Source organism: Lontra canadensis, unplaced genomic scaffold (genome assembly GCF_010015895.1).
Source record: "Lontra canadensis isolate GAN:19392208 unplaced genomic scaffold, GSC_riverotter_1.0 scaffold101, whole genome shotgun sequence".
Taxonomy (NCBI): domain Eukaryota; kingdom Metazoa; phylum Chordata; class Mammalia; order Carnivora; family Mustelidae; genus Lontra; species Lontra canadensis.
Window position 1 is genome coordinate 5,006,695 of NW_022631095.1, and position 26,336 is coordinate 5,033,030.

The 26,336-nt window shown below is 38.4% G+C and overlaps 1 protein-coding gene across 3 annotated transcripts in view; it reads right to left on the bottom strand.

Annotated features, from left to right (window-relative positions):
- KAT6A (lysine acetyltransferase 6A) overlaps positions 1-18,876 on the bottom strand; it is a 112,685-nt gene extending 93,809 nt beyond the window's left edge. For 2 of the 3 annotated variants that reach the window (XM_032838038.1, XM_032838036.1), the window contains exons 1-2: positions 18,766-18,876; positions 15,289-16,205 (exon numbers count right to left, since the gene is read on the bottom strand). In XM_032838038.1, the coding sequence (XP_032693929.1) occupies positions 15,289-15,888 (600 nt within the window). In that variant the 5' untranslated portion in view covers positions 15,889-16,205; positions 18,766-18,876. Of the gene's footprint in view, positions 1-15,288; positions 16,206-16,502; positions 16,591-18,765 lie in introns of all 3 variants that reach the window. The other variant, XM_032838037.1, reaches the window with a different exon arrangement.
- Positions 18,877-26,336: the final 7,460 nt, after the last annotated feature.

The following is a 26,336-nucleotide window of genomic DNA, read 5'->3' on the forward strand; positions in this document are numbered from 1 at the left end:
CTTAGACTGACAATCAATTCAATCAAAGCTCCACTATACTGGGAATTTACATGTCAATACATTAGACAAATCAGTTTCTTTATCTTTAAAAAAAAAGTTTTTATGCTTAGATGTTCAGAGCTCCCTGGACTTAGGCATCACCACTTCATATAATTTACTGCTATCTCCTTGGCTCCCTTACTTGACTGAGAGCAGAGTATGTATCTAGCATCCCTCTTATATATAATCTCAGTACCTAGCATAGCACCTGGGAAACAGATATTCTGTGGAAATCTGCTGAGTGCATGTCTGAAAATAAGCATATGATTTAAGACAGTCAAGAGTGAAAGAGATGGGGCGCCTGGGTGGCTCAGTGGGTTAAAGCCTCTGCCTTCAGCTCAGGTCATGATCCCAGGGTTCTGGGATCAAGCCCCACATCCGGCTCTCTGCTCGGCAGGGGGCCTGCTTCCTCCTCTCTCTCTGCCTGCCTCTCTGCCTACTTGTGATCTCTATCTGTCAAATAAATAAATAATTTAAAAAAAAAGGAGTAAAAGAGATGCAATCCTACAGAAACTTATTACTCAAAGTGTATTCTGCTCGGCAGTGGAATATTCAGGAGCTTGTTAGAAATACAAAATCTCAGGCCTCACCAAAGACCTAAAACTGTATTTTAACAAGATTCCCAGATGACAATTTGAGGAACAGTACTATACAAGAGGGTACTTAATTATATTAAAGTTGTTAGTCTGATTCCCAACATGAGCTAGGGCACTTTGCATGGGGAAAAACAACAGTTTAAGGCTTCATCCTTACCTTAATTCTGAGCTTCAAGATACAAAATAAAGACCTATGTGACAACTTCGACAAAGGGGGTACTTGCTTTTTTTGGTTTTTTTTGGGGGGGGGGAGGAACACTTACTAAAAAATAGGACCAAATGCAGGGACTACTCAAATATTTTGCCTATTCCAAAGGAATATGACCAGAGAATGCCCATCCTAATTTAAATGGATTATAAAGCATATGAAAAACACTTTTTAAATATCTAGGTATCTGTTTTTATGTCCCGTTAAAATTGATACGTGTTCATGAAAACTTCAAATAATTTTCAAATTACAATGGCAATTATTTTGTGGATTAGTAAATTGATTTGTTTTGTTGTTTCACTGGAGAAAAGAGGGGGAAGTCAGCACTACTTCCTGCTGTTTATTTTTGAAAGCAAAGGCTAAAAAACATTTTAGCTATGACCTGCTTGGGCTAAAAATAATCTTCAAAAAGGTTGATGCTTGATGAATTTGGTAATTTTGGTACTATTACTATCCCTCTTACAGAAAAGGAAACTGACACTCATGGAAGATAAAGTACCTTAAAGATCAAACAACAAGCGATGAGGCTGAGATCTGTAACTATTCTTATATAAGCCCCGAACTAATCAGAATTAGTTTTGTAATAATTCACAAAGAACTTTAAACTAATGCACCAACTTACCAGTATTTCAGTTTTTCTCAACTCTAAATTCATAGTGTTTTTTTTTCTTATGACTACCACTAGCCTCTACATTCTAGCACATATATTTTAGCTCCAATACCTTGCGCAAATCACTTGACCTCCATGAGCTGTTAGTTCATCTATAAAATAGACAATTTTCCTTAAAGGGTAATTGTGACCTAAATACCTAGCACATATTTATTCAAAATTATGTAAGTTTTCAAATACAAGTAATACATGCATTTAAAAAGACTGACAAACAAGAACATACTAAATCATCTACTGAATAGGTTTTCCCCACCATCAGTACAAAAGCAACAAACTTAAGATTTGGGGGTGTGGGTGAAGGATCATTCTATAGGTCAGAAATCTAACAGTATAGGCCACTGCAAGAGAGAGGTCATTACAGGCTTACAAGGGAGACCCAGCAAAAAAGACCTAGATATTTCTCAAGCCACATGTAACAGTTAAAAAGAAACTCAACACATTTCTGATTACCTCTAAGAATTTTATGCTTTTAGGTAATCAGGCTTAAGAGAGACTAGTAGTAGAATACAGATCAGAGGTTGTCTCTGGGCCCTAGGTAGGACAGAAGAACAAACTCCGATGAGAAGCAAAAAAGTCAAAAATGGATAATGATTTTTCATTTATCAGACTGCCAAAAATCAAAAAGTTTGGTAACACTGGTGCAAAGGGTGTAGGCAAAAAATGCACTGCTGGTAAATCTCTATGGAGAGAATTTAGAAATACCAAAATTACAAAGGCATACACATTCTTTGACCCGATTATGCCACTTTTACGAACTTACAAATCTTAAAATAATGCACAAAGGAGGTTACTGAGGAGGAGAAAAACAAGTCGGGAGAAAAACAAGGCAAGGTGCAGAACAGTATGTGAAGGTATGTTATCAACTGTAGGAAAAAATGCATATATAAAAGTGATTACTTATATATACAGAGAATCTCTCTGGAAGGTAGAAACCAAACACATTGGCTGCCATCTAGGAGGGGAACTACTTAACTGGGGAAGAGGAGTTAGAAGAACTCTTTTGCACCTTCTGAATTGTACATACTAATGAATATATTATCTACTGGGCAAACACAATGTCTTGAAGTTTTAAAAATACTTTATGGGTAACAGAGAACAAATATTACCTCGAAGGAAGTGACAAATGGGACTTTTTAGTTAAGGTATCAAACATTTGCTGAAAACATCTGAACCACTATCTCTCTTTTTAATCTACAAAGGCTATAAATTTTGAGAATAAATGGGTTAGCCTCTAAGTTTAAAGAGAGTTAACAGTTAAAAAAAAAACAAACTTGATTTCTATCATTTTCCCTTCATTTTAAACCTGACAGTTTCAATTCAACAAACATTTTCTGAGCATCTTATAAAGTGTCAGGATCTGGATACAAAGATTAATAACACGTATGACCTCATAAATGGTTGAACAGATGTACCTAATAAATGGTATAAATGGTAAAGGACAGCAACTTTTTTAATGCCTGTCATTTTCATGAACAAGGGGCAGCCTGATGTACCAAAAGGAGTACTGGGCTTGAAAGAAACCAGGACTGTAATTCCATTTATTCCTATAACCAATCATATACTTCCGTATACAGAAAATCTGGCAATCGTAACACCTGGACTGCCTACTTTACTACAAAAGTATTATAGCAAAAGAAGACATATGTGAAGGCAAAATTCTTTATAATCTGTGAAACACTTCAGAAACACAATTACACCACCCAAATGAAGTTTGAGAAAAATATTTTATTTTCCTTTTTCTTTCTCTAGTTTTCTTTGCTGAAGTTACGAGTTCTCTGTTTAACTGAAGTTAGCAGGACAAAAAATTGTGTTATTTTTATTATTCTTTCAAAGTTAATAGATAACAAAGCCAACCCACTTGTAAAGCATTCAAAGAAAGGTAAGTTTTTATTGAAAGTTACATATGTAGGGATGCCTGGGTGGCTCAGTTGGTTAAGCTTCTACCTTCTGCTCAAGTCAAGATCCCAGAGTCCTGGGATGGACACCCAGGTCATGGAGCCCCAGCCGGGCTCCCTGCTCAGTGAGGAGTCTACTTCTCCCTCTCGCTCTGCCCCTCCCCTTGCTTGGGCACTCTCTCTCTCAAATAATAAAATCTTAAAAAAAAAAAAAAAAAAGCTGCTAGCAAAATGCAGAAACATATAAAATGCTAACTAATGTTTGCTGTGGAGGGTAGTGACTCCAAATCCAAGATCTAAAAGTTAGACATGTGATCTGGCTTTTTATTCATACCCAATCAAATATTTATTATGGGCCTACAATGTTTTGCTTCTAGGCCCCTGTACGTGCTGTTCCCTCCGCAGGAACCACTCTCTTTCCCACCCCACCCATTTGCTTCCCCACCTCACAAACCTCTCACTCATGACTTCCTCTGAGAAGACTTCCCTAACTTTCCCCACGCCCTCCTCTGCCTTTCGACAAAACTAGGTTTTACCCCAACAGAGCACTTACCATTGTGTATGTTAATTAGAGATTGTATCTCCTTTACTCAGGACTTAATCACTGTGCTGGCACCTGAATATGTTCCATAAATACTTGCAAAGCATACCAAACATCGTGCCAGACAGACAGGAGTACAAAGATGAAAAACAAGATCCTAAATTCACTAGTAGGAGACAGGCTAAAGCAACAATACAATGTAACATGGACCATGAAGGAGGCATGTATGGGATATCAAGGGCATGAAGAGAGCTAAGTCAACCTGGAAGTAGGATGAGCAATAATGAAGAAAGAAACAGAAAGAGGATATGCCTAAACTAAGCCTGCAAGGTTAAATAAGAGCTAACTGGTGAAGAAAAGATAAAGGATAATCATTCCAGATATGAGAAAAACAGGAGCAAGAGAAACAAGGTGGTTCTGAGGAACTACAAGTAGTTTGGAATGTGCAGTGGGTCTCAAACCTCAGCATGCATCAGAATCAGCTGGGGCTTATTAACATGCAAGTTGCTGGACCCCACCCCCAGTTTGTGATTCAGTAGGCCTGGAATATGGCCCAAGAATTTGCATTTCAAACATTTTCAGGTGACATTACTGCTACTTCTGGTCCCTAGGGCAACACTTTGAAAACCACTAGCACAGCGGAACACAGAGGGCATATAAAGAAGTAGCAGTAGACAAGTTTGGAGCAACACGACGGTACAAATTGGGTTAAAGTTACATACACTATGCCAAAGAATTTGGTACTGAAGGATTTTAAGCAGAGGAGTAGGTTGAACTTCAGAAAGATGGTAATAGCTAACATTTATAGAGCACTGGATTTTCTGTATTCTGTATTGTCCAGTAATTATTAGCCACATATGGCTATTTCAATTAAATTACAATTAAATTAAATTCAGTTCTTCATCAACCAGCCACATTTCAAGAGCTCAATAGCCACATATGGCCACTGGCTAGGGTACTGAGCAAAGATACAGAACATTCATTCCATCATCACACAAAGCACTATTAGACAACACGATGTACATTAACTCACTAAAACTTTGGAACTTCGTTATGAGATACACACCATATCATCTCCATTTTATAGAAATGTGGCTAAGAAAGATTAAGCAAATTACCCAAGGTCATAAAGCAAGTGGTGCCTACATGGGATGCAAACCCAGATGGTCTGGTTCTCGAGCCTATGTTCTTAATCACTTCTTAATAGGATCATTATTGGCAAAAATATGAACTGGAGGGAGATGACACCGGAGGAAGGAACACCAGTGAGGAAACTACTAAGGTAAAACAGGAGAGAAATGACAAGGACCTGTACTAAGAGTAGCAGCTGGAATGGAGAAGTTAATTAAAAGAGATGTTAAAGAAGTAGAAAAGATTGGGAATGGACCAGAACTGAATCCAAAAGAAGTAAAAGTGAAGTGCAGAAGATGACACCAAGTTTCTTTTAGGAATCTGAGTCAATGGCAATGTCCCGTACCATAGTAAGAAATCAAAAGAGCAAGTTAGAAGGTGATAAAGTCCGTCTGGGTCATTACAAATTTGAAGTGACTAAAAGACACTACACTGTGGGTTATACAAGCCCAGAACTCAAAAGAGAGATCTGGATTATGAATTTAGTCATCAGTACAGTGGAAGTTAAGTCTAGAGAGAACTCAGAAGGTTGAAACAAAAAGCAAGCAAAGAAAGGATCTTAGGGGGGCACTTGGATGGCTCAGTCTGTGGAGCATCCGACTCTCAGTTTCAGCTCAGTTTATGAACTGGCGATGGTGGGATCAAGCCCCACAAGGGGCTCCACACTCAACTCCTAGTCCACTTGAGAGATTCTCCCTCTCCCTCCCCTTCTGCCCCTCCCCTTGCAAGTCCACATGCTCTCACCCTCAAATAATTTTTTAAAAGAGTCTCCCTTTGCCCCTCCCTCACCCCTCCCTCTCAAAACAAACAAACAAACAAAACAAAACAAAAACGCAGAACCCTAGGGAATCCAACATATAAAATTCAGGCAAAAGATTAAAAAAAAAGCCAGTAAGCTGAAAATGAATTACCAGAAAGAGAACAGGGAAGACACCTAGCAAAGAATTATCCCAAAAGTCAAAAGAGGAGAGAATGGTCCACAAGCATAAATGCTGCTGAAAAGTCAAGTAACAAAGACCGAAAACTGTACACAGGAACTGTTTCCAATGGTGCTCTAGGACCAAAGGGCAGGTTTCAACAGATATGGAATGAATACAGACTTTTTTTTTTTTTTCAAGAAGTTTCAAAATGAAGGAAAGGAGATCGGGTGTAGATGTACACATCTCCAGCAGTGTTTCTGTTTGTTTTCATTCTAACTTGATAGGAGAGACTTCCCCATGTCAAGGAGCAAAGAGTGGAAAGACTGGGAACATTACTGATGGGCCAAGGCTCCTGAGACAGGAGAAAACATTGAGAGATGAGCTCTGGACAAGACACTTTCTTTTATATCCTCTGAAAAGGTAGCAAAGGGGGACAAAAGTAAGTACAGACATATTTAGGTTAGTGTAGGGCAGTATAAGTTGAATGAGCTCATATGGCCAGAGAGATTCTATGCTGTGAAGTAGAATATGGGAGTGTCTGCTGACAATGAGAACTGAACTGCTGCAGGGAGAACAGATGATAGACATACATCCCAAAGCAGAACTGATTAAAGGCCACAAATTCGTAAGTGGCATCCCACCACATGGTTGTGCAATCTTCTTCAAAATGATAAACAGTCCCATTTAGGAGTAGGGAGAGAAAAACTGTTGCCTTAATGTCAAGGCTGGGGTTTGCCAATTAGAGGAGTAAAGCTTGAATGAGGTGATAAACCGTAAGGCCAAGCAATTAGAAGAAAACCATTAGAGTGGTGGGAGAGGGGCACTTATCAAACTCACACATGGAACCTTCTCCAAAATAATGCCATATGAGATCCTGGTGAAAAAAAAGGGCAGGGAGAAAGGTGGAAGATTAGGGCACTCATGCTAAGTAAGATAAAACAAAATGGCTGGGGGGGGGGGTGGCCTGGGTGGCTCAATCATTAAGTCTCTGCCTTCAGCTCAGGTCAAGATGCCAGGGTCCTGGGATTGAGCCTTAGAGCAGATTCCCTGCTCAGCGGGAAGCCTGCTTCTCCCTTGCCCACTCCCCCTGCTCATGTTCCCTCTCTAATTGTTTCTCTCTGTCAAATACATAAATAATTAAAACAAACAAACAAACAAACAAACTTAGAGGTTTCCATGAGTACACTATCCTGGTTTCAGTCAAAGTATGTTCATGGGAGTGGATGTGAAGTATGTAGTTTCATTTATTTGTCTGAATTGCAGTGATTAGATAAAAGTAGCTGCTTTTGTCCCCTGAGTCCCGCAGCCAGTTCTGTTAGAGCCTAGTTCTCAACCTTGGCTATACATTCCATGCGCATGGAGACCTCAAAACAAACAAAACAAAACAACTTGAAATCTGGGCCCCCTAAATCTGCTAGATTCTAATTTAAGTGGTTTGGTGTTTATTTTTTGAGGCTCCTTGGGTTGTTCTAAAGTGGATATAGTGTCAATAACCACTGCTTAGAAAGAACAGGACTTTAGATTTATGTTATGAATTTAAAGAAAAATTGACTGGCATGAGAAGAAATGAAATAACTAAAGCAAGAAAATGATAAAAGAGGATCTAAATCCTAAATCAGATTTCTGAAGATGCCCTCAATAGAAAAGTTGAAAAACCATCTTAAAGCACAGCATCACACTTAACACACACAAAAAATGTAATAATGTTTCTAAGGGTTCTGTTACAGGTTCTAGAAAACTCAGGCGTTAAATGCTTCACTATAGCCAATGAAGAAAAAAAAAAAAACCTGCACTCTACTAAGCAGAAAGAACTGAAAACCAACACTTAACAGCAGCTTTCCAGGTCAACTACAGTTCACGACTCCCTGGAGGAAAAAGCGGCCTATAATATAAGCATGATAACACCCCCCACCCCCAGAATCTACCTCTTCTGCACAAAAGGTAAATGGCAAAGAATCAGCTGTCTTCTTTCACACAAAGATTTTAAGCTTTTTAGCTCCCAGGTTTTCTTTCTACATCATTTACCAATAATCTTAAAACACCCAATCATTTTATAAATAACTGTTCCCAATCTTAACCTTTTTTTTTGCCATTATTCTAATGTAGTTGCTAAATTTTACCACAAAGTAAAAGTAATGCAGAGATGAACTGTCACAATGACCAAAAAAGACAAACATAATCTATTATCTGCTACCTTTTCTTAAGGTTTACTATTACAAATCACCCAGAACCAAGACTCTATATATACATAACAATGAATCATAGACCCTACATTTTTATCTCCCCATACCTGATGTCTTTGATAAGAATTACTTCATTACTTAATAGAAAGGCTGGTACCTTTCTATCTCAGTCCTAATTTTTTTTTTTTTTTAAGATTTTATTTATTATTTGAGAGAGTGAGTGAGAGAGAAAGAGCACAGGAGCAGGGGCAGAAGGAGAGACTCAGGCTCTGGCTGAGTAAGGAGCCCACCACAGAGCTTGATCCCAAACGGGATCATGACCTGAGTTGAAAGCAGACACTTAACCAACTGAGCCACCCAGGTGCCCCTCAGTCCTAAATTTTTTAAGTTCTAAGCAATTATCCAAGTCCTTCAGAGGTCTATGTTATATAGACTTTCTGAAAATCAGACTTAACTATAAGCAGACCTTTTTTTTTTTTTTTCCAAAATTCAAGGAGTATTTACTTTCCCTTCCAGCACTAAGGTATCAACATTTTCTAGTATTTAAAAAAAAAAAAAAAAAAAAAAAAAAAAAAAAATACAACTTTCTAACTCTTCTAATTAGAGCCATAAGAAAGCAATCTTTTCAAAAAAATTTTTTAAAAACTGTTTCAACTTTCAAGAATGTATAGCTATCTTCAAACACTGAAACAAACTGTTTTACATATTTGTGGTTATAAAAACCACCAAAATTCTCTAGCCCAGGGTTTATTCTATGGTTTCCATTAAGCAATACATTATTTTATATTCATTGCTCTCTAATACTTTTAAGCAGTACTACACTTAATGATGAAAAGCAAAGAACTGAGAAGGGTCTGACCACTTTCTCCCAGATTAGCTTACTATGTGGGACTGAACAAGACACTCAAGTCTCTTGGGACCTCAATTTCTCTATTTGTGAAATAAGATTAGAAACACTGTTACCAAGACTGCTACTTGCTCAAAATTCTGTAAAATGTGTAAGATTCAATTCTTTTTTCAAAGAATTTATCTATACTTTGTAAACATAATATAATCCAATTATAAAATACACCTTACTCAACACCACAGCCAAATTTACTTTTTCTTAGCAAGTCTTTTTCTTTATTTAATTGCTGGCGTTAAAAACTATTTTGACCTACAATAGCATTCTGCAAATCTAAATGCTACACTACTATAATCTCCATGCTTAATTTCAACCCTTAACCAAATAGTGCCATACTACAAACTGTTTCTTCACCTGTTCCCTAATGAAGTTGAAAGTAATTCTTTGGACTTGAATTTACAGAGTTATGTACAGTGCTGATGAAAGCCATCTGTTGGGAACTATGACTTTCCTGTCAAAGGAAAACACCAGAAAAAACAGCCTAGATTTTCCTGGGAACCAGCTGCAGCTCCATGAGTCCTAATCCTGCTCCAGCTGGGAAAAGCAGAAGGGTGAACTCACTACAGGTCTAATTCATCTGAGGCAGATCCTTTGTGAACTGACTCCACCCATGAGTAGCCAACTGGTAAACAACTTTACCAAAGGAGGCTCAACAATCACTACACGAAAAAATTCATTTGTTTCTTTAAAAATGTTTAAATCAGAACACCAGAAGTATTCGTTATTGTAATTTTAACACTTGCCAGTTCACGAAAAATAAACAAAAAAACCAATTCTATTTTAACCAACCTGGCAACCAGATTCAGTTCTCTTATATAGCTAAAATCCAAGTCAGTGTAGAAAATATACTTTCTCCAATACTCCACATAGGAAGAGAAAAAGTCCTATTATCTATGTGCTTTCACAATATTAAAGATAAGTGTAATGTAAAAAAGTACTGGCCTGTGTGTCAGGATGAACTAAATAAAAAACAGGCAGCATGGATAAGATAATGCATTTTGCATACATTCATTTTCTATTTGGTGTTTTATGAGAAACCATAATGAAAACCTATATTATTAAATATTAAGTAGCTATTACATAAATATACTACACCTATAAAATTTAACCATGTAAAATTCTCTGAGACTTCAATAAGAAAACATGTTAAAGCACTCTGAACAGTACTCAACAAATTGTTAGCCCTCAACAAATGTTAGCTATTAATAGGTTTCTATAAGCAACTGCTTACATTCCCTTGGCCTACTGATAAAGGGCAAAGAAAGGTCAAGATGGTTACATCCTCTAGATCCCTATTCCCAAAGCAATTTATAGTATCTGGCATCTTAATTAATTTCTTCCCTTTATTTCATCAATTTATTAGTAGTCAGTACAGGTAAGTGCTACTGTCAAAAGTACAAGAAAAGTGTCTAGCTTGCGTGCATTGGTTGGGTATAGAAGTTTTGATTAGCAATGGCAAACCAAAGGTTTGCTTCAGTAGCTCAAATTTTCTTTCAGGGTGTGTCATGGGCTGAAAATGAACCAAACACACACAGTTCATAAGCTAAACAGAAGACCAAAAATTGCCTGCATAGTTGATTGTATTGCATTACAAATATATCTCTGCCTGAGTTACTTTTAAAATTCTGGAGTTTTTAAATAAGAATAAGTCTGCTGAGACAAAGTCAATTCCTAATTATATTTAATCTACCTCAATAACTTGTTAGTAACAAATTTTTATTTCTAGCCAGCTTCTCCTCCAGGCCCACAACATTTAGAGTCACCAAAAAAATGATGTAGCATCAATTTTACTATAAAGGCCATTTCCAAATAGCAAAATCAAAACTTTATTATTAACTCGGTAACTTGAAAACATATTTCCACTCAAATTCTACATCAAAGCTCCACTTATTCTGTGAATTTAAAATATCAAATTCCAGTAACAAAATAATTTGGATTCTACTAAGAGTTTACTGCATTGAGATAGAACTTATTTTAAAAGGCTATAAATTTATCACTTGATCTTTCTCCTCCAGGGTACCTAGCTGGGTAATAAACTAAACAATAACATTAGTTGACAATACTTTCTCTACCCTTTCCAACTGTAATGCTTTGGCAAATTATAATTCTGTTCCACAACACTACTCAACAGAATCACACTTTAATGATGTGGCTGATTATCACAAGAGTATAGTTTTCTGGATTAGTAATATGGAACATAAGCTATATATATTCAAGTACATTTTTCTGTGTTAAAATGAACCCAGAGAAGTTTGAAATCAAGGTGAAAATTATTCCTGAAAAGGTTCCTTCCAAGACTCTGTCGAAAGATACAGATCATCACAATTTCAAATAATACAGCCTCACACAAGAAACAGATCATTATTTTTCAGGGATTGACAACACTTAATTGTTCTGAACAACAATGACTGTGAAAAACTAAAAGTTACATTTTATAAACTAAAAAAGAATCCCAAAAATATTTCACCTCTCTCTGCTTTAATCCTCAACAAGACCTAAATCTGAAATTCATTGTTATGGTAGGCATCTTAAATGTTTCCCAAATGAATATGAATAAATGAAACAAATGAACAAATTATCCTAGAGTAAAATCTGTATTTCAAAAGGGAAGAAATTTGCAAGGGGCCAATTGTTATTTAAGCCAGTTTCACACTATCACCCTCACCTATATGCCACAATTCAAGGGAAAGCAACATTCTGAATCCCCAAATGAAAGCACTCTATTACAGCCATGCAACAAACTCCAGAATGATCATCAAAAAACTTCAGTAACAGATAAAATGAAAGTAAGCACAGACATTATCCTCAAGAAAAAAAATAAAACAGAATATCATGTAGACAAAACAATTTTTTTATGGACCTCGGGTATAACTAGGTTTTTCATAATCTCTGGTTTCTGATACATTCTTTTCACTGTTCAAAGCCAGTTTTAAAATCCAGTCTATGATAAAGAAAAAGAGACACAAACCATGAAGGGGTGGAGGTAGGGGAAAATAAGGATAGATAATATAATTAGAGAATGTGGGGTGCCTGGGTGGCTCAGTGGGTTAAAGCCTCTGCCTTCAGCTCGGGTCATGATCTCAGGGTCCTGGGATCGAGTCCCGCATCAGGCTCTCTGCTCAGCAGGGAGCCTGCTTCCTCCCCTCTCTCTCTCTGCCTGCCTCTCTGCCTACTTGTGATCTCTCTCTCTCTGTCAAATAAATAAAATCTTTCAAAAAAAAAAATAAAATAATTAGAGAATGTAACATAACTATAATATAGCAATAATAATATAATATAAAAATATTAAAAATATAAAATTATACAAAAATAATGTAATTAAAGAATGTGCTATGAAGTTAACACTAAGAACATTCACAATTGTGTACTTGATGGCAGCGACAGGAATTATATGTAACAACTCCCAAGAGGCAGCAGATATAGCTGTTATAAAGACTGGAGCCAGACTACTCAAGTTCAAATCCTAGCTTTGCCACTAATATCTCTGTGACTTGGAGAAATTACTAAACCTCTTTTACGCCTCAGTTTCTTCACCTGTAAGATAACGGTACCTACTACATTGAGTTGTATGAATTTAAAAAGTTACTATATGTAAAGCTTTAAAGTAATGCCAGGCACATGGTAAACACATCAATTTAAACGAATTCATCATAAAGTACCACTATACTAAAGCTAGCTCAGAAATTCCCCTTACAACATGGATAAAACGTTTACATCACAGTATCCCATGGATTTTCCTCACTATTTATCAACATGAAAACACAAGTAACTTCAAGTGTGTTCACAAACTCTTAAAAATACAGTTATTTCTACACAGCTGATCCCAACAGAAGTAGCAAAAACCACTCAGTTGTTGATAATCTAACATACAGTTTTACAGTTCCTTCCAAAGTTTGCTATCCCAAAGAAATAAAAGTTAAAATTGATATAGATAAAAATAAAGAGGAACTTGAAATAATGCCATGTGGGTTCTAAGGAGAGTGTCTGGCCCCCAATAGGTGCTCAATAGCCATTTGCTAAATTAATTAAGGCCTAAAAGTTAAACTACTCCTGGCCTACACTCTTCTTTCTCCATCACTGTTGAATACACTCTAATTTTTTTCAGAATACCTAGGTTCATAATAGCAAACCAATCAATTTTAAAAAGAGGAAAGAAAGTAGATTAAAAAAACAATGTAAAGAGTAAACATACGATCTGTTCGGAGAAGGAATAATTCTTCACTGTATTATCATTTGGAATGTGAGTTTTTCCTATCCTTGGGGGAAGCACTGAGGAAAATCACTACTGAAAATAGGACTGTTTAAAAATATATAGGAGATCTCACCAACTCTAATTTCATAGATATTATAAAATTAGTCTTCAATTCAGACCAGTACACATATGTAGAAGTCTCCATTCAATGAAACTCAATTTTCCTAAATGTATACTCCAAATTTAGATACTTTGGTTAATAACACTATAATATTACAGTTACATAACCAAAAAGATATTTCTAACCAAAGTAAACCAGCAAATCTCTACTGAATTAAACTTTTTTTAAATGTAGGTCTCAGATCAGCTACAAAGTAAGAATTGTTGGTTAGATGGCTCTCAAGGTCCCTTTCAAAAGTAAAATCCTAGGGTGATAGGCCTCAGAGCCATTCTATAGTGTACTATATTAGCTACCTTTTAAAAATACGCAAAACTGTCATTTTATGTAGGACTAATATTCTTAAAAATTGAAATATCTAATTCAAGCAAGGGAAACTATAATAAAAGCAAGCACCCAGGTGTTCTAACAAGAATTTATAATGTATATAATACTCACAGATAGAACACTGAATTCATTATAAACTATCAATTATTTCCTGTTTCCATGTAGTTTAACCTACAGATCATTTGGTAACAATTTCAGGAATCAATCATTGTACTTCTTTTAACTTCAGCCATATGGGATCAAGAAACAATTCTTACAGTAGGAGTTCTATAGGACTGAACTACAGAATAAAGCATTTTAGTTACTTGGCCAGCTTGAATTTTTAATACCACACTTTTAATAAATGCTCAAATGACAAAGAACCATTCTATCAGAATCATTTCAAGGGTAATAACAGTAAGATAATGTTTCTATTTCAAAGTTCACAGGGAAAACAACCCTAAAATATATCTCTAAAAACTTCATCAAAGAAAAATACTGTTAATTTTCAATAGCTATTTAAACAAAAATCTATAGGTGGGCTATTAACGCAATAAATTTAGATTGAATCTCAAATATTTTTAAATACATTCAATGTTAACTTCACAATCTCCTCATCCTAGAAGTAGCTTCCCTGGTCTTAGGCAAGACAAAGATTATTTGACTACACTATGTACTAGTGTGCATCAGTACTACCACTTTCCCCAGAACTACATTCAGAACACCTGAAATAAATTTACAGCTAAGACGCTACGTCTATGTAAAAAAAACTGCTACTAACAAAATTCTCATCCCCCAATATTTATTTAAGGGCCAAATTTTGCTGTTTCTTAGTGTACTTTCAACTGCACAAAACAACAGCATGACATACAGAACACAGTAAGGTATACCACTGTGTATCAAAACTCACAACTCCACAGAACTTTAGGAATAAAGGGTACTTTATTTCTGACCCATGTAGTTACACCTGCCATAAACAATAACACTTAAGACTTCATCCTATGCAAAGATACATGACAGAAAGTTAGAATACAACAGAAATACGAACTGATGAAAATCCTTAGCTACTACTATGGGTCAGGAGAATCAATCTCACTCCTGCCTAATGATAATGTGCAACAAAAAGAAAAAAAGGAAAAGAGGTTCTTAGAGTCACCTGCTTATTTCAAATCCAAGCCTCCAACATTCAGAAGGGCTCATCAACTTCCAGGTATAAGACATTATAAGAACTTACAACAGCCTCAAAGTTGCATGCTTATCTAAATATGTTCTAACTGTTAAATTCTTATCTAAATCTGTTCTTTTAGGTACATCAACACACTCAGGCGTCAAATATTTCTAAGTAGAAGGACAACTGGCAGCTATGAATTCTAACAACTCACCAATAAAAAACCAGAAGTGATCATTCCATGAGTCCCCAAACACAAAACCTGAAGGTAACTCCTATATAACTTCTTAGAAATGTGACTTTGCAGCATGCTATTATCTACAGCTCTATGAACACTGATACATATGCCACCCTTACCTTATCCTTTTCATGTGGAAGGAGTGACACTGGAGGTAAAGAGGAAAGAGACTCACAACTCTCTTTCCCATCCACACTGGTTGCTTTAGTGCTGAGCCGATAAAGAGGTCCATCTTTAAGGAGTCTGCCGTGGCCAACGGCTCGTTTAATAGCCAATCGTAACTGCTGGTGAAAGCCAGAGGCAGCACTGCCTCCAAATAATGCAGACACATCCTTCTGACCTTTCAAAAAACGTTCAATGCTTTTCAAAGTTGAGCCACTGGACTCTGCCAAGCCCTCAACTGCCCGCTTGATCAGTTTATTCCAATCTACATTTTGTTTATTATCCAATTTTCCATGGTTTCGGGGTTTAGGAAGTGCTATTCGCCCAGGATTATCAGGATCTTTATAGGAATTGAGTCCTTTATTGGAGACTTTTAAAATTGTTCCATCTTTAACACTCAACTCCAATTGTTCTAAAACAGTTTTACGATCCAAGCCATGGGATGAAGACACTGCATTGCATATCCTTTCTTCTGAAGGACGCTGTTTTTGCTTCTTCACTTTTTTGATGGCCTCCAAAATCCACTCCGTATACAGCGGGTTAGCGAGTTTTACCATGGTGAAGGATTCTGTATATCCATAGAGTCGTTATCCCTTATCCTGATGCTGAGTAAGTTTTACACCATGGAAAACAACATTCTCGGAGGCTGGGAACCAGTTAACCATAGCATACAAGTTTTCTGGCCTGAGTCCTTTCTCCTTTCACAAAACAGAGAGCCTCCTCACTTCCACTTTAGAAACCAAAACAACCTGTTATTTGAAATGTCTTTAAATTTCCCAATAAACTTCTCAACAGCACCACACATGGGTCTCTTCATAAAGTTGTTAGAACTCAAGAACATCTCCTTCCCAGCAGAAAAATGTGCATCTTATGCCTGAAAAACAAACAAGATCAGTTTTCTATCAAGTCCCATTTCATAAATAAGCTGTAACTGAGACATCCTAGTCTTTAAAAATAATCAAATACCAAGTGTTTACTTGTTTTAACGAGTTTCTATCAACATTCCAAAAACAATTACGTATGTGAACCACTGGGGTAAAAAAGAAAAAAAAAAAAAAGATGAATAATTAGGATACAATGAGGAAACAAGATGAGATATACTATGAATGACCTTGGGCTACAACTTAGCAGGAGGGTGCTGACTATACTGTACTCCACAATCTCTGCTCACCAGTCTATGAACTGAAACTCTTCCTCGACATCTTTCCCCAAGAACCTATTCAGCACTTCAACAAGTATCTGGATTAGTTGAAAGAATCCTGCAATGAAATAAGAGTGAATCTTTCATCTTTCAAAATTCCAGACATTCAAACTGCATAAAAAGTCAATTAGGCAAAAAAACCATTGAGAAAATTTTAACTATTTTATATAAGAAACAAAATATGCAATTTACACAGATCAAGTTCATACTGTATGTACAATATTACTGTAAACATTCCAAATGGAAACAAAAATAATATTGAAAGTCAAGTAAGAAAAGTCCTTCAGAATTTTAAAATCTAAATTCATTCAAGTTTTAAGAATTACATGCTGACAGCTTGTCCTAAACTGAACTAAAATACCAATATTCAATAAACTGAAGGGAGAAACTGTCAAAACGTTCATAACCAAGCTACAGATAGAGAAACTAGAAGTGAGAAATGCCCAGAATCACTGGGTTCAAAAATGCACACACTACATATCAAATGTATTATATTGCCTGTTGTCAGGTTTAAAGAGATCTCACAGATTCAAGATTGCTGACCTGAAATGTACATTAATGAGTAAAACACAAGCACATAAATACATTTCCTCTCCAGGATCAAAGTCAATATTCTTTCAAACAAAAGAATTTGGCAGAAACAGGTCTTTTTGAAAATCACCAAAATAATGAATTCTGAATCAAATTAGCTTCTTTGCTTCCAAAAAATAATTTGTTTTTTTTTAGAACGTCTGCTCTTATTCTGAAGAGCATTTACATTACAACATAAACAATGACAGAAAAATGGCTCCCGCAGCAATTATTAAGACTGACATTAAGATCAAAAGGAAAACTAACAGATATCAGGAAAGCTACAGTCCTATTAACTCTAATAGGAAAAAAAAGACTGAAGTAAACACTCAAACCTGAGCCAAGATTTATTTTTAAATTAGCTGACTAAAAAGAAGCCCCCCTGAGAGAGCTATGCTTCATTTTGGTGAGAGTCTCCAGAGGACAGAAATCATAGTATTATTACTCCAAGAACGTTCATTACACAGACATCAAGGCTAAACTAAACGAGAGGCTACAATCTGAGTTTAGAGGCTGCGAACGTCCTAACTGATTCTGCTTGCACGTAAACGAATGAATGACAGCTACTCCTTGTCTCTCCGGCCAGGGTCCTCACGCGTCTCCAGGTCTCCCGAAAGTAAAGCGCCTGCAGACGTGAGCCGTAACTCTCTGAAAGTACACCCGCGGCTGGAGAGAAAGTGCAACTTGCTTCCGACAGTCCTTCCCCGATCTCCACTCCCCACCCCCAAACACATCTTCGCGCTCTCTTTTTAAAGAGCGAGAAACTTTAAAAACTTGAAACCGCACAGCCCCGCAGCTTGCCAACGGGTAGCTCCGCCATTCCCATTAGATGGAAACAGAACCAGAGGACTAAGTTAACAATGAAATCACGTGAAAGAGTTAAGGGCAATGGATCTCCCCTTCCCAGCTCCTCCAAATCCTAAGCTCCACAGTGGCGGGTTCAAAGGAGGCGTCTGTGGCACGCAGGCTGCCCCAGGAGCCTGACAGGTCCCGCAGCTCCCGGCCAAACCGGCCGAAGGTTGACAGGCAGCCCGCCGCCTCCCCTCCCAGCACAGGGGCTGACAGTCCGACAGACACAACACCACACGTGCTGCCTCCTCCGCACCACAACACCCGCCAGCCTGTCACCCCCACTTGCCGCCTCGGCCCCGCTCTTATCTCCGCGAACCCGGCCGGAGCCGGAGAGCGAGCGCCCGGGAGCGCGGGCAAAGGGAGCCGCGGCCGGCTTGGGGAGGCGAGCGGCCGGGCGCAGGTGGGGCCGGGGCGGTGGGCGCGCCCCCGAGGGAGAGCGGGCTCGCCGGCACAGCCCAGCCCGAGGCTCCGCGGCCTGGGCCGCTCGCCGCCCGCCCACCCGCCGGCTCCCCGGGGCTGGGCCCGGCGGGCGGGCGGGCGGACGGGCGGCGGGGGCGTTGGGCCCGCGAGAGCCGGGCCGGCGGGCGGCGCGCTGGCGCGGGGTGGGGGGAGCCGGGCGCCGGCCGGGCGCGAGGGGGCGGCCTCGGCGCCCCAGCCCGAGGCCTGGCGCAGAGCAGCGGGAGGCGGCGCAGGCCGCGGCGGGGCCTGCAGCGGCCCGCCGACCCCGCGAAGCGGTGAAGCGGGCCCCGGAGCAGCTCAGCCTCGGGCTCGACGGCCAGGGACGCTCGCCGGTGGCTCCTCGGCTACTTACCGGGGGGGAGGAGAACCGGGATCCCGGGGCCCCGGGCCGGACCGCGGAGATGCCCCAAACTGACACGGCCGCCATCTTGGAGACAGTGAGCTCCGGCCGGGGGGAGGGGAGGCGAGGCGGCGGAACAGCCGCGGGGGGAGGGGAAGCGTCGCGAGGGAACGGCTGCCTGGGGGAGGGAGCGGGAACAGCCTGGGAGGGAGGCGAAGGGGAGGGAGAAGGGGAAGCGCGAAGGGTGGCGGGCGAGGAGCGGGAAGAGCTGCGCCGAGAGCCGGGAAAGGCCGGAGGGCGGGGCGGGACAGGAGGGAAGAGCCGGCCGGGCAGGTCACGTGGGGCCGGTACAAAAGGCCAAAGCCAAAGTGGGAGGAGGACCTGATGGGCCTGGAGGCCAGCAACTGGGGGGTTCCTTCTCGTCTTTCTCACGCTGTTAGGTCAGGCGGATAGCGGGAAGGGGAGAGAGTGTATCCCCATTACACAGCTAGGGAAACTGAGGACAGGCGCTTGGGTGGGGTGGCTTCCGTATGGCAAGGAAATCCGGTGGCCAGACGATCTGAACTCCTGATGATGTCTGTTTACAGTTAGTAGATCCTCCCTCCCCACTTCTGTGCCCTCACCCCACTTCCACAGTGACTCTCCCAGAACCGAGGTCGAGAGCTGGGGGAGTGAGGAGGGGACAAAGGGCGGGAGGAAGTTGCCTCCCCTTATGATTCCCTTGTTGCTCTAGCTAGCATCCCACACATCTTACCCTACTGTAAGAAAAAGAGGAGGGCAGAAAGGGTGGAAACTCAGACACCCATATCAAGCCCTTTCACCACAATGACTTCATCCTCCCCACAGCAGAGAGTCTTGTTGGACCTTAGCAAGCCATTTTTATAGAAAGATCCAAGTCACTTGTGTCCTGTGACTTGCACAAGGTCACACAGCTTTTTTGTGGCACACATCTGAGTTTGAAACCTTGGTTTCTTTTGTTCCGCCACCTGTTTTTTACCCATGCCCTGTGCAGAGTTGCTTTTTTCCGAATTGATAGCTGAACCGCGAACTGGCACTTCTTGTGGCCTGTCTTCTACGGGTGACATATATGTTTCTTTGTCTTGTCTCTCATCTAGTTTAAACTCCTTGAGGCAGAGATTAAGTCATACTTCTTTTTTTTTTTTTCCCTGCAGTAAGTGACAAATGAAAAGACATATTAAATGCTTAATAATTTTTAGTGGAAGTGTTTTCCTGCTACTGGACCTTTAACTGTTTTGTGTCCCGCCCATATGTAGACAGTTCTCCCCAACACCACCTCATTTTATCTCAGCTTTACCTTTTTTAAAGACCACCCCTTCACTCACTGCCTTAATTTTGATTTGTATTTTCTTTCTGAATTTTTGTAGTATTGACCACTTGCCCTGTTCCTTTGGCACTTGATATGTTGCTCTTCTATACATTTTTTTAATATATTACCAGACATATGCTCTTTGGGAATGCCTCTGCATCTCCAGTGATAGAGTCTTGTACAAGCAGCACAGACTCAAAAAAAAAAAAAAAAAAAAAAGTTCCTAGTGAGTGAACATTTCTTCAGCCACTAAGAAAAAGACAGAATTTTTACCCCCAACGCCAGCCCTGCCTTATCTCTTTAGCTTTTCTCCATTCTAAGCCTTAGCCTTATTGTTCTACACCACAGACCATCTAAGTCATTCAGTAATAACATAGGAATTTATATCTTCAGATGGTGGTCCAGCCAACTCTGTATTTTAGTATTAACACTGATAACAGAAGTGTGGTGTGGTGAGATTTACTGAACCACTCTTCATCACTTACTTCCAAGCCACATCCCCAGATGAGAGAAATTTGGAAATATAAAATAATCGATTAGAAAGGATATTTTCCAAACTAGATGAATCAGACAGATGCAGTCTTAGATAAAATGGGAGCTACTTGTAATGGATATACATTCAGAAGGAAAACAAACAAACAAACAACAACAACAACAACAAACGCAGTGGGAGAGTGGGGATTCTCATAGAGAAATAAAATAAGGTTTTTATTTCCCAAAGAGGACAGACGAAGTTGTATTAATAGTAAATGAGTTCTTCGTATGAGACTAGTATGTAGTCTTCACAAGAAAAATAATACAGAGATGTGTTGTGTTTGCTTTTTGATAGTTTGGAAGAAAACTAACCATAGGCATTCCTGTGAAAAGAACAAGCTGGAGTTTAAGCTCCTAGTAGCAAGAATATAAAACAATTTGCAACAACAAAGCAGTTTAGCTTTTCAAACAACTTCCATAGAGAGTCTTTGCTTTACATTTGCATAATTTAATGGCACATTCAAGAGGTCTTCTCAGAATAAATGGTTTGCAACAAAGATCAAAGCTCTCATATCTTGCATGTTAAAAAAAAAAAAAAAAAAAATCCCTAGCACTGAAAGGACAGCTTTTCTTCCTTCAAATTTTAGTCAGAATTCAGCTCTGAAGAATTGGCAGCTGAAAGCTACTTACCCCTTCCACATTTTGCTCTAGGAAACCCTACCTTTTCAGTTATATTTGTTAATTACATTTTACACAGAGTTCAGCTAACCCAAAAATAAGAAGGCTCTTTTATCCTTGTTTCAACAGGAAAAGTTTTAGTCCATTTATATTTAGTATAATTACTGCTGTATTTGGATATATACATGCCATCTTACTATTTATTTATTTTTGCCCACTTATTCATAACCCTTATTCTGTTCTTTGTTGCCTTTTTTGAATTAAAAATTTTCATTATGCCATTAACTTCCTCTATTAGCTTATTAATTATACATTCATTTAGAAGTCAGAGATTACAACATGACTGTTTGACTTATTACACTCTAAAATAAATGATTACTTTTACCATTTCCCCAAGAATACCAAAACCTTAAAACGCTATGCTTCCACTTACCCCTTCCCCTTTTTTGTGTGTTTATTTTTGTCGTGGATTTTAATTGTGCATATATTTTAAGCCATATAAGTTTTTATAATCATTTTTCTGTACAATCAATACCCATTATATTTACCTACATATTTACCCTTTAAGGTACACCTTGTTCCAATATGCGTTTATGTGTTCCTGCCTGGAATTTTTCCTTCTATTTGAATAATTCCTCTATTAAGAGTGGGTCAAGTAGTGACAAGTTCTCTCCATTTCTGTTTGCCTAAAAACTTCCTTCTATCCTTAATATTTTTGCTGGGTATAGCAGTTCTAATTTAGTAATTTCTTTTCCCCTCAGCATTTTAAAGATGTCCCCTGAGGATGCTTGGGTGGCTCAGTTGATTAAGTATCTGCCTTGGGCTCAGGTCATGATCTCAGGGTCCTCAGATCAAACCCTGCATGGGGCTCCCTGCTCAGCAGAGAGTCTGCTTCTCCCTCTCCCTTTGTCCCTCTCCCTGCTTTTGCTTGCTCTCTCTCTCAAATAAATAAATAAAATCTTTTTTTTTTTTTAAATGAAGTTGCCCCCCAATTTCCATCACTGCTTTGTCACTCTTGAAAAGTGATGTGTTTTTTCCCCTAGCTCCTCTTAGTATTTTTTTTTTCTTTAGTTCTCAACAGTTTTCCTGTGGTGTGTCTAGATGTGGTTTTCTTTGTACTTATCCCACTTGGGTTCTGGGGTGGGATGAATGCCTCTCAAGGAGTTCCTTGAATCTCTAGCTTGATATCTTTTATCTGTTTTAGAAAATTCTTTGTCACTATCACTCCTTATCTCTCTTTTCCTTTTAGGACTTCAGTTATATATATGTCAGAATTTTTCACTCTTTACCATCTGTATTTCCTTTCATCTTTTTTGCCTGTTTGTGCATGAGTCTGTATATTTTGTACCTACCTATCTAAATCTTCTCTTCAGTCTGTTTGTTGAGCTCTTAATATTGGTCATTCTGTTTTTAAGTTCTAGAATTTTCATATGGTTTTTAAAGAAAATAAAATCCAATGCATTTGGAGAAATTCTCTTTTTATTTATTTTCTCCACCTTTGCCTATACTTTCTTGATATATCAATCTTAGCAGTTTTAAATCTCTTTCAGATCATTATAATAGCTACATCTTCTATGGGTCTATTTCTATTGTATATTCTTTCCATTGGTTTTTGGTCCTTTTGTTTTTACTGCCTCTCAGCCTGCCTAGTAATTTTTAATAGAATGCCACACATGAAGTGTGAAAAGTTACAATGGCTCTGGATGAGATTATTTTCATTAAGAGAGGTTTCACTCTGTCCTCTACAAAGTAGTCAGGATGAGAGCTAACACCTTAATCAATCAGAAACTGAACTAACTTGAGGATGGGTTTTGCCAAGCCTTAATCTACATTTTTTGCTACTGTTCCTATAGCACAGCCCTCCATGTGTTCCAACTGAGAATCTTGTGTGTACCAGGGTGCCCTTGATCCCCATGGATACTGAAATCTAATCTTCATTTCCTCAGAACTATGAAACTACAAAATATAAAACAAAACAAAACAACAACAACAACAAAGAAAAACACCTCCACTCTGCTTTTCAAAGGTTTTTTGCTTGGTAGTTTAGCTTTCTTTCCTATTCATCTTCAGAATTTGGCAAGTGACCTGTGGGAAACTATCAGTGTATTGGGCTCATTCACCTCTTCTCACTGAGAATCTGGCCCCTCTGGTCTTTATGTTTTGTCTCTCCAACCTTGGTTAGCTGCCAAAATCCCTGCTGGTATCTTTGCCTCTTAGGGCCACTTTCCTGGTTCTGTTCCAAAACTCAGACTGATCTTATGCTCAGAGTTTTCCTGAGGGACAAAGGAGCTGGAGAATATCATGTCACCTCCAGGGCTAGTTTCCCATTCTTTAATATTGTGTCATCTTGAGTCCTGGTTGCCTCAGCTGTTTGTTGATGTCTCCATATAGATGTCTAATGTTATATCTGCTCACTTAATTGTTTTAAATTAGATCATTGGTTGGCTGTAACTACCCCATCATACTCAGAACCAGGAAAAGTTTTAAAAATGAAAAGGTCTGGCCTTCCTTCTAATTAGAAGAATGTCTGAACAAACCTTTGCCTAAGGTATCAAGATATAATTTCCAACACTGTGTGTATATCAAAATCTTTTTAATAAGTAAAGATTCCAAGATTCCACACCAAACCTACTAAATCTGAGTTTCTGAGAGAGAGATAAATTTGGCTTTCTATTTTTAAAAACTCTCCAGGTAAAACTTCTGTTCTAACCATGACTAAGTAATGGGGACTGACTGCATTTGTCCTCCCTCATAAATTAGAAAACCTGGCAAATGTATGAAACAATGTTTTTCAGACATTGGGCAATAGATAGTATAAGACAGTAATCACTGGGGTTCCTGGGGGGCTTAGTCAGTTAAGCATCCAACTCTCGATTTTCGCTCAGGTCATGATTTCAGGGTTGTGGGACTGTTGGGCTCATGTTCAGCATGAGTCTGCTTGAGATTCTCTCTCTCCCTCTCTCTCTGCCCCTCTCCCCACTTGTTTATGCATGTGCATGTTCTCTCTCTCAAGTAAATAAAATCTTGGGCGGGGGGGAGACGGGTGCCTGGGTGGCTTAGTCAGTTTAGTGTCTGATTTGGCTCGGGTATGATCTCAGGGTCCTGAGATCGAGCCCTGCTTCTGGCTCTGCACTCAGCAGGGAGTCTGCTTCTCCTTCTACCTCTCCCCACCCCTTCTGCTAATGCTCTCTTTCTCTCAAATGAATAAAAATCTTAAAATAAGAAAAAAAATGATCACTAAAACAACAGAAGTGAGTAAGTTGAGCCATATAATTGCTCCAGCCTACTGCTTTGAGACAATTTCTAGACCATAGGACAGGGAGTGGGGACCTCAGAGATCAGTAATATTCCTGAGTTGAGGAGTTAATGTCAGAACTAAGGAAAACCAAGACAGCTAACATTAGCAAGACAGAGAACCAGAAAGGAAGAAGATCCATATATACAGAGCTCAATATCTACAGAGGAATCCTTTTGATATGTGAATGAATATTGATTTGCACATTTTTGGGAAGAAAGTAATTGGGGAAAGAGGATATCCCAGGATATTCCATATGGATGGAAATAGTGCCTGTTTCCAGAAGCCAGGATAGAAAAACTTTTTTTTTTTTTTAAGATTTTATTTATTCTATTTGAGAGAGAGAGCATGGGAGAAACATCCTTAGGATGAATCCTATATTAGGGATCAGGGGAGAGATTTAGAAATAATATTTAGAAGAAAAAATGGCTACCATATTCCCAAATTAAATAAAAACTATAAACACACAAGTTCAAGGAGTTCAATGAACACCAAGCAGAATAAACAAAGTCATAGCAACACCAAGGCATATTTTAGTAAAATTGCTGAAAAACTATGATAAATAAAAAAATCTTAACAGTTGCCAAGAAAAGAAAGACGAATGATATATGAAGCAACAGAGAAGTATACCAAATTTCTCATTAGAAACTATACAACCAAGTTGAAAATGAAAAATATATCTTCAGATTTCTGAAAGATAAAAAAATATCTTTCAGAAATGGAAGAAAAATACTTTTTCAGACCAAAAAAAAAAAAAAAAGCTAACACAAATTTATCTCTAGCTGACCTAAACTGTCAGAAATGTTGAAATTTTCTTCAGAAAGAAGAGGAAAAGATATATCCCTTATGAGATGGAAATTTGGATTTATGGAAAAGTATTAAGTGTACTGGAAATGAGAAACATGTGGATAAGTATATATATTCTTTAAAGTCTTTTTATCTCTTTTTAAGGCAAATTAATAACCATGTATGTAGAGTTTAAAACTTATGTAAAAGTAAAATGGTTGGTACAGTTGTCTGGGGAAATAGGAGTAACTGTTGCAAGTTTTCACAAAGTCCATGCAGTGGCATACTATTTGACGACAGACTGAGCCAAAGATGCATATTCCAAACTGTGGAGCAACCCCTAAAAGTAATAATAATAATGAAAAAAACTAAGATATACCCAACAAGCCAATACTAGAAATAAAGTAATTTCACAAAATGATGCAATCTAGAAGATAGGAAAATAAGAAAAAAAGAGGAAAGAACAGATGAGACAAATGGAAAACTATAGTAAATGGTAGATGTTAAGCTCAACCATATTAGTTATATTAAATATAAATGGTATAAATATCCAATTAAAAGATATAGATCTTTGGGGTACTGGACTGGCTCAGTAAAGTAAATTCTCAAAGTATCTTGATCTCAGGGTCATGACTTTGAACCCCATGTTGAGTGTAGAGATTCCTCAAAAAAAAAAAATTAAAAAGTATAGATTATCATATTGGATAAAAGCATGAACCAAATATGTCATGCCTATAAGGAATAAATTTTAGATAAAAAGACACAAGTAAGTTAGAATTAAGTGAATGGGAAAAGATACATCATGCAAACACTAATGAATGCTGGAATTGCTATATTAATGTTTTAAAAGGTATATTTTAGAACAGGGAATATTACCAGGAATAAAAAAAGATATTTTAAAATGATAAAAGACTTCATTCGTCAAGAGAACATAACAATCATAAATGTACAGTTGATTCCTGAGCGACACCAGGGTTAGAGCTGACAACCCCGACACAGTCAAAAATCCATGTATAACTTTTG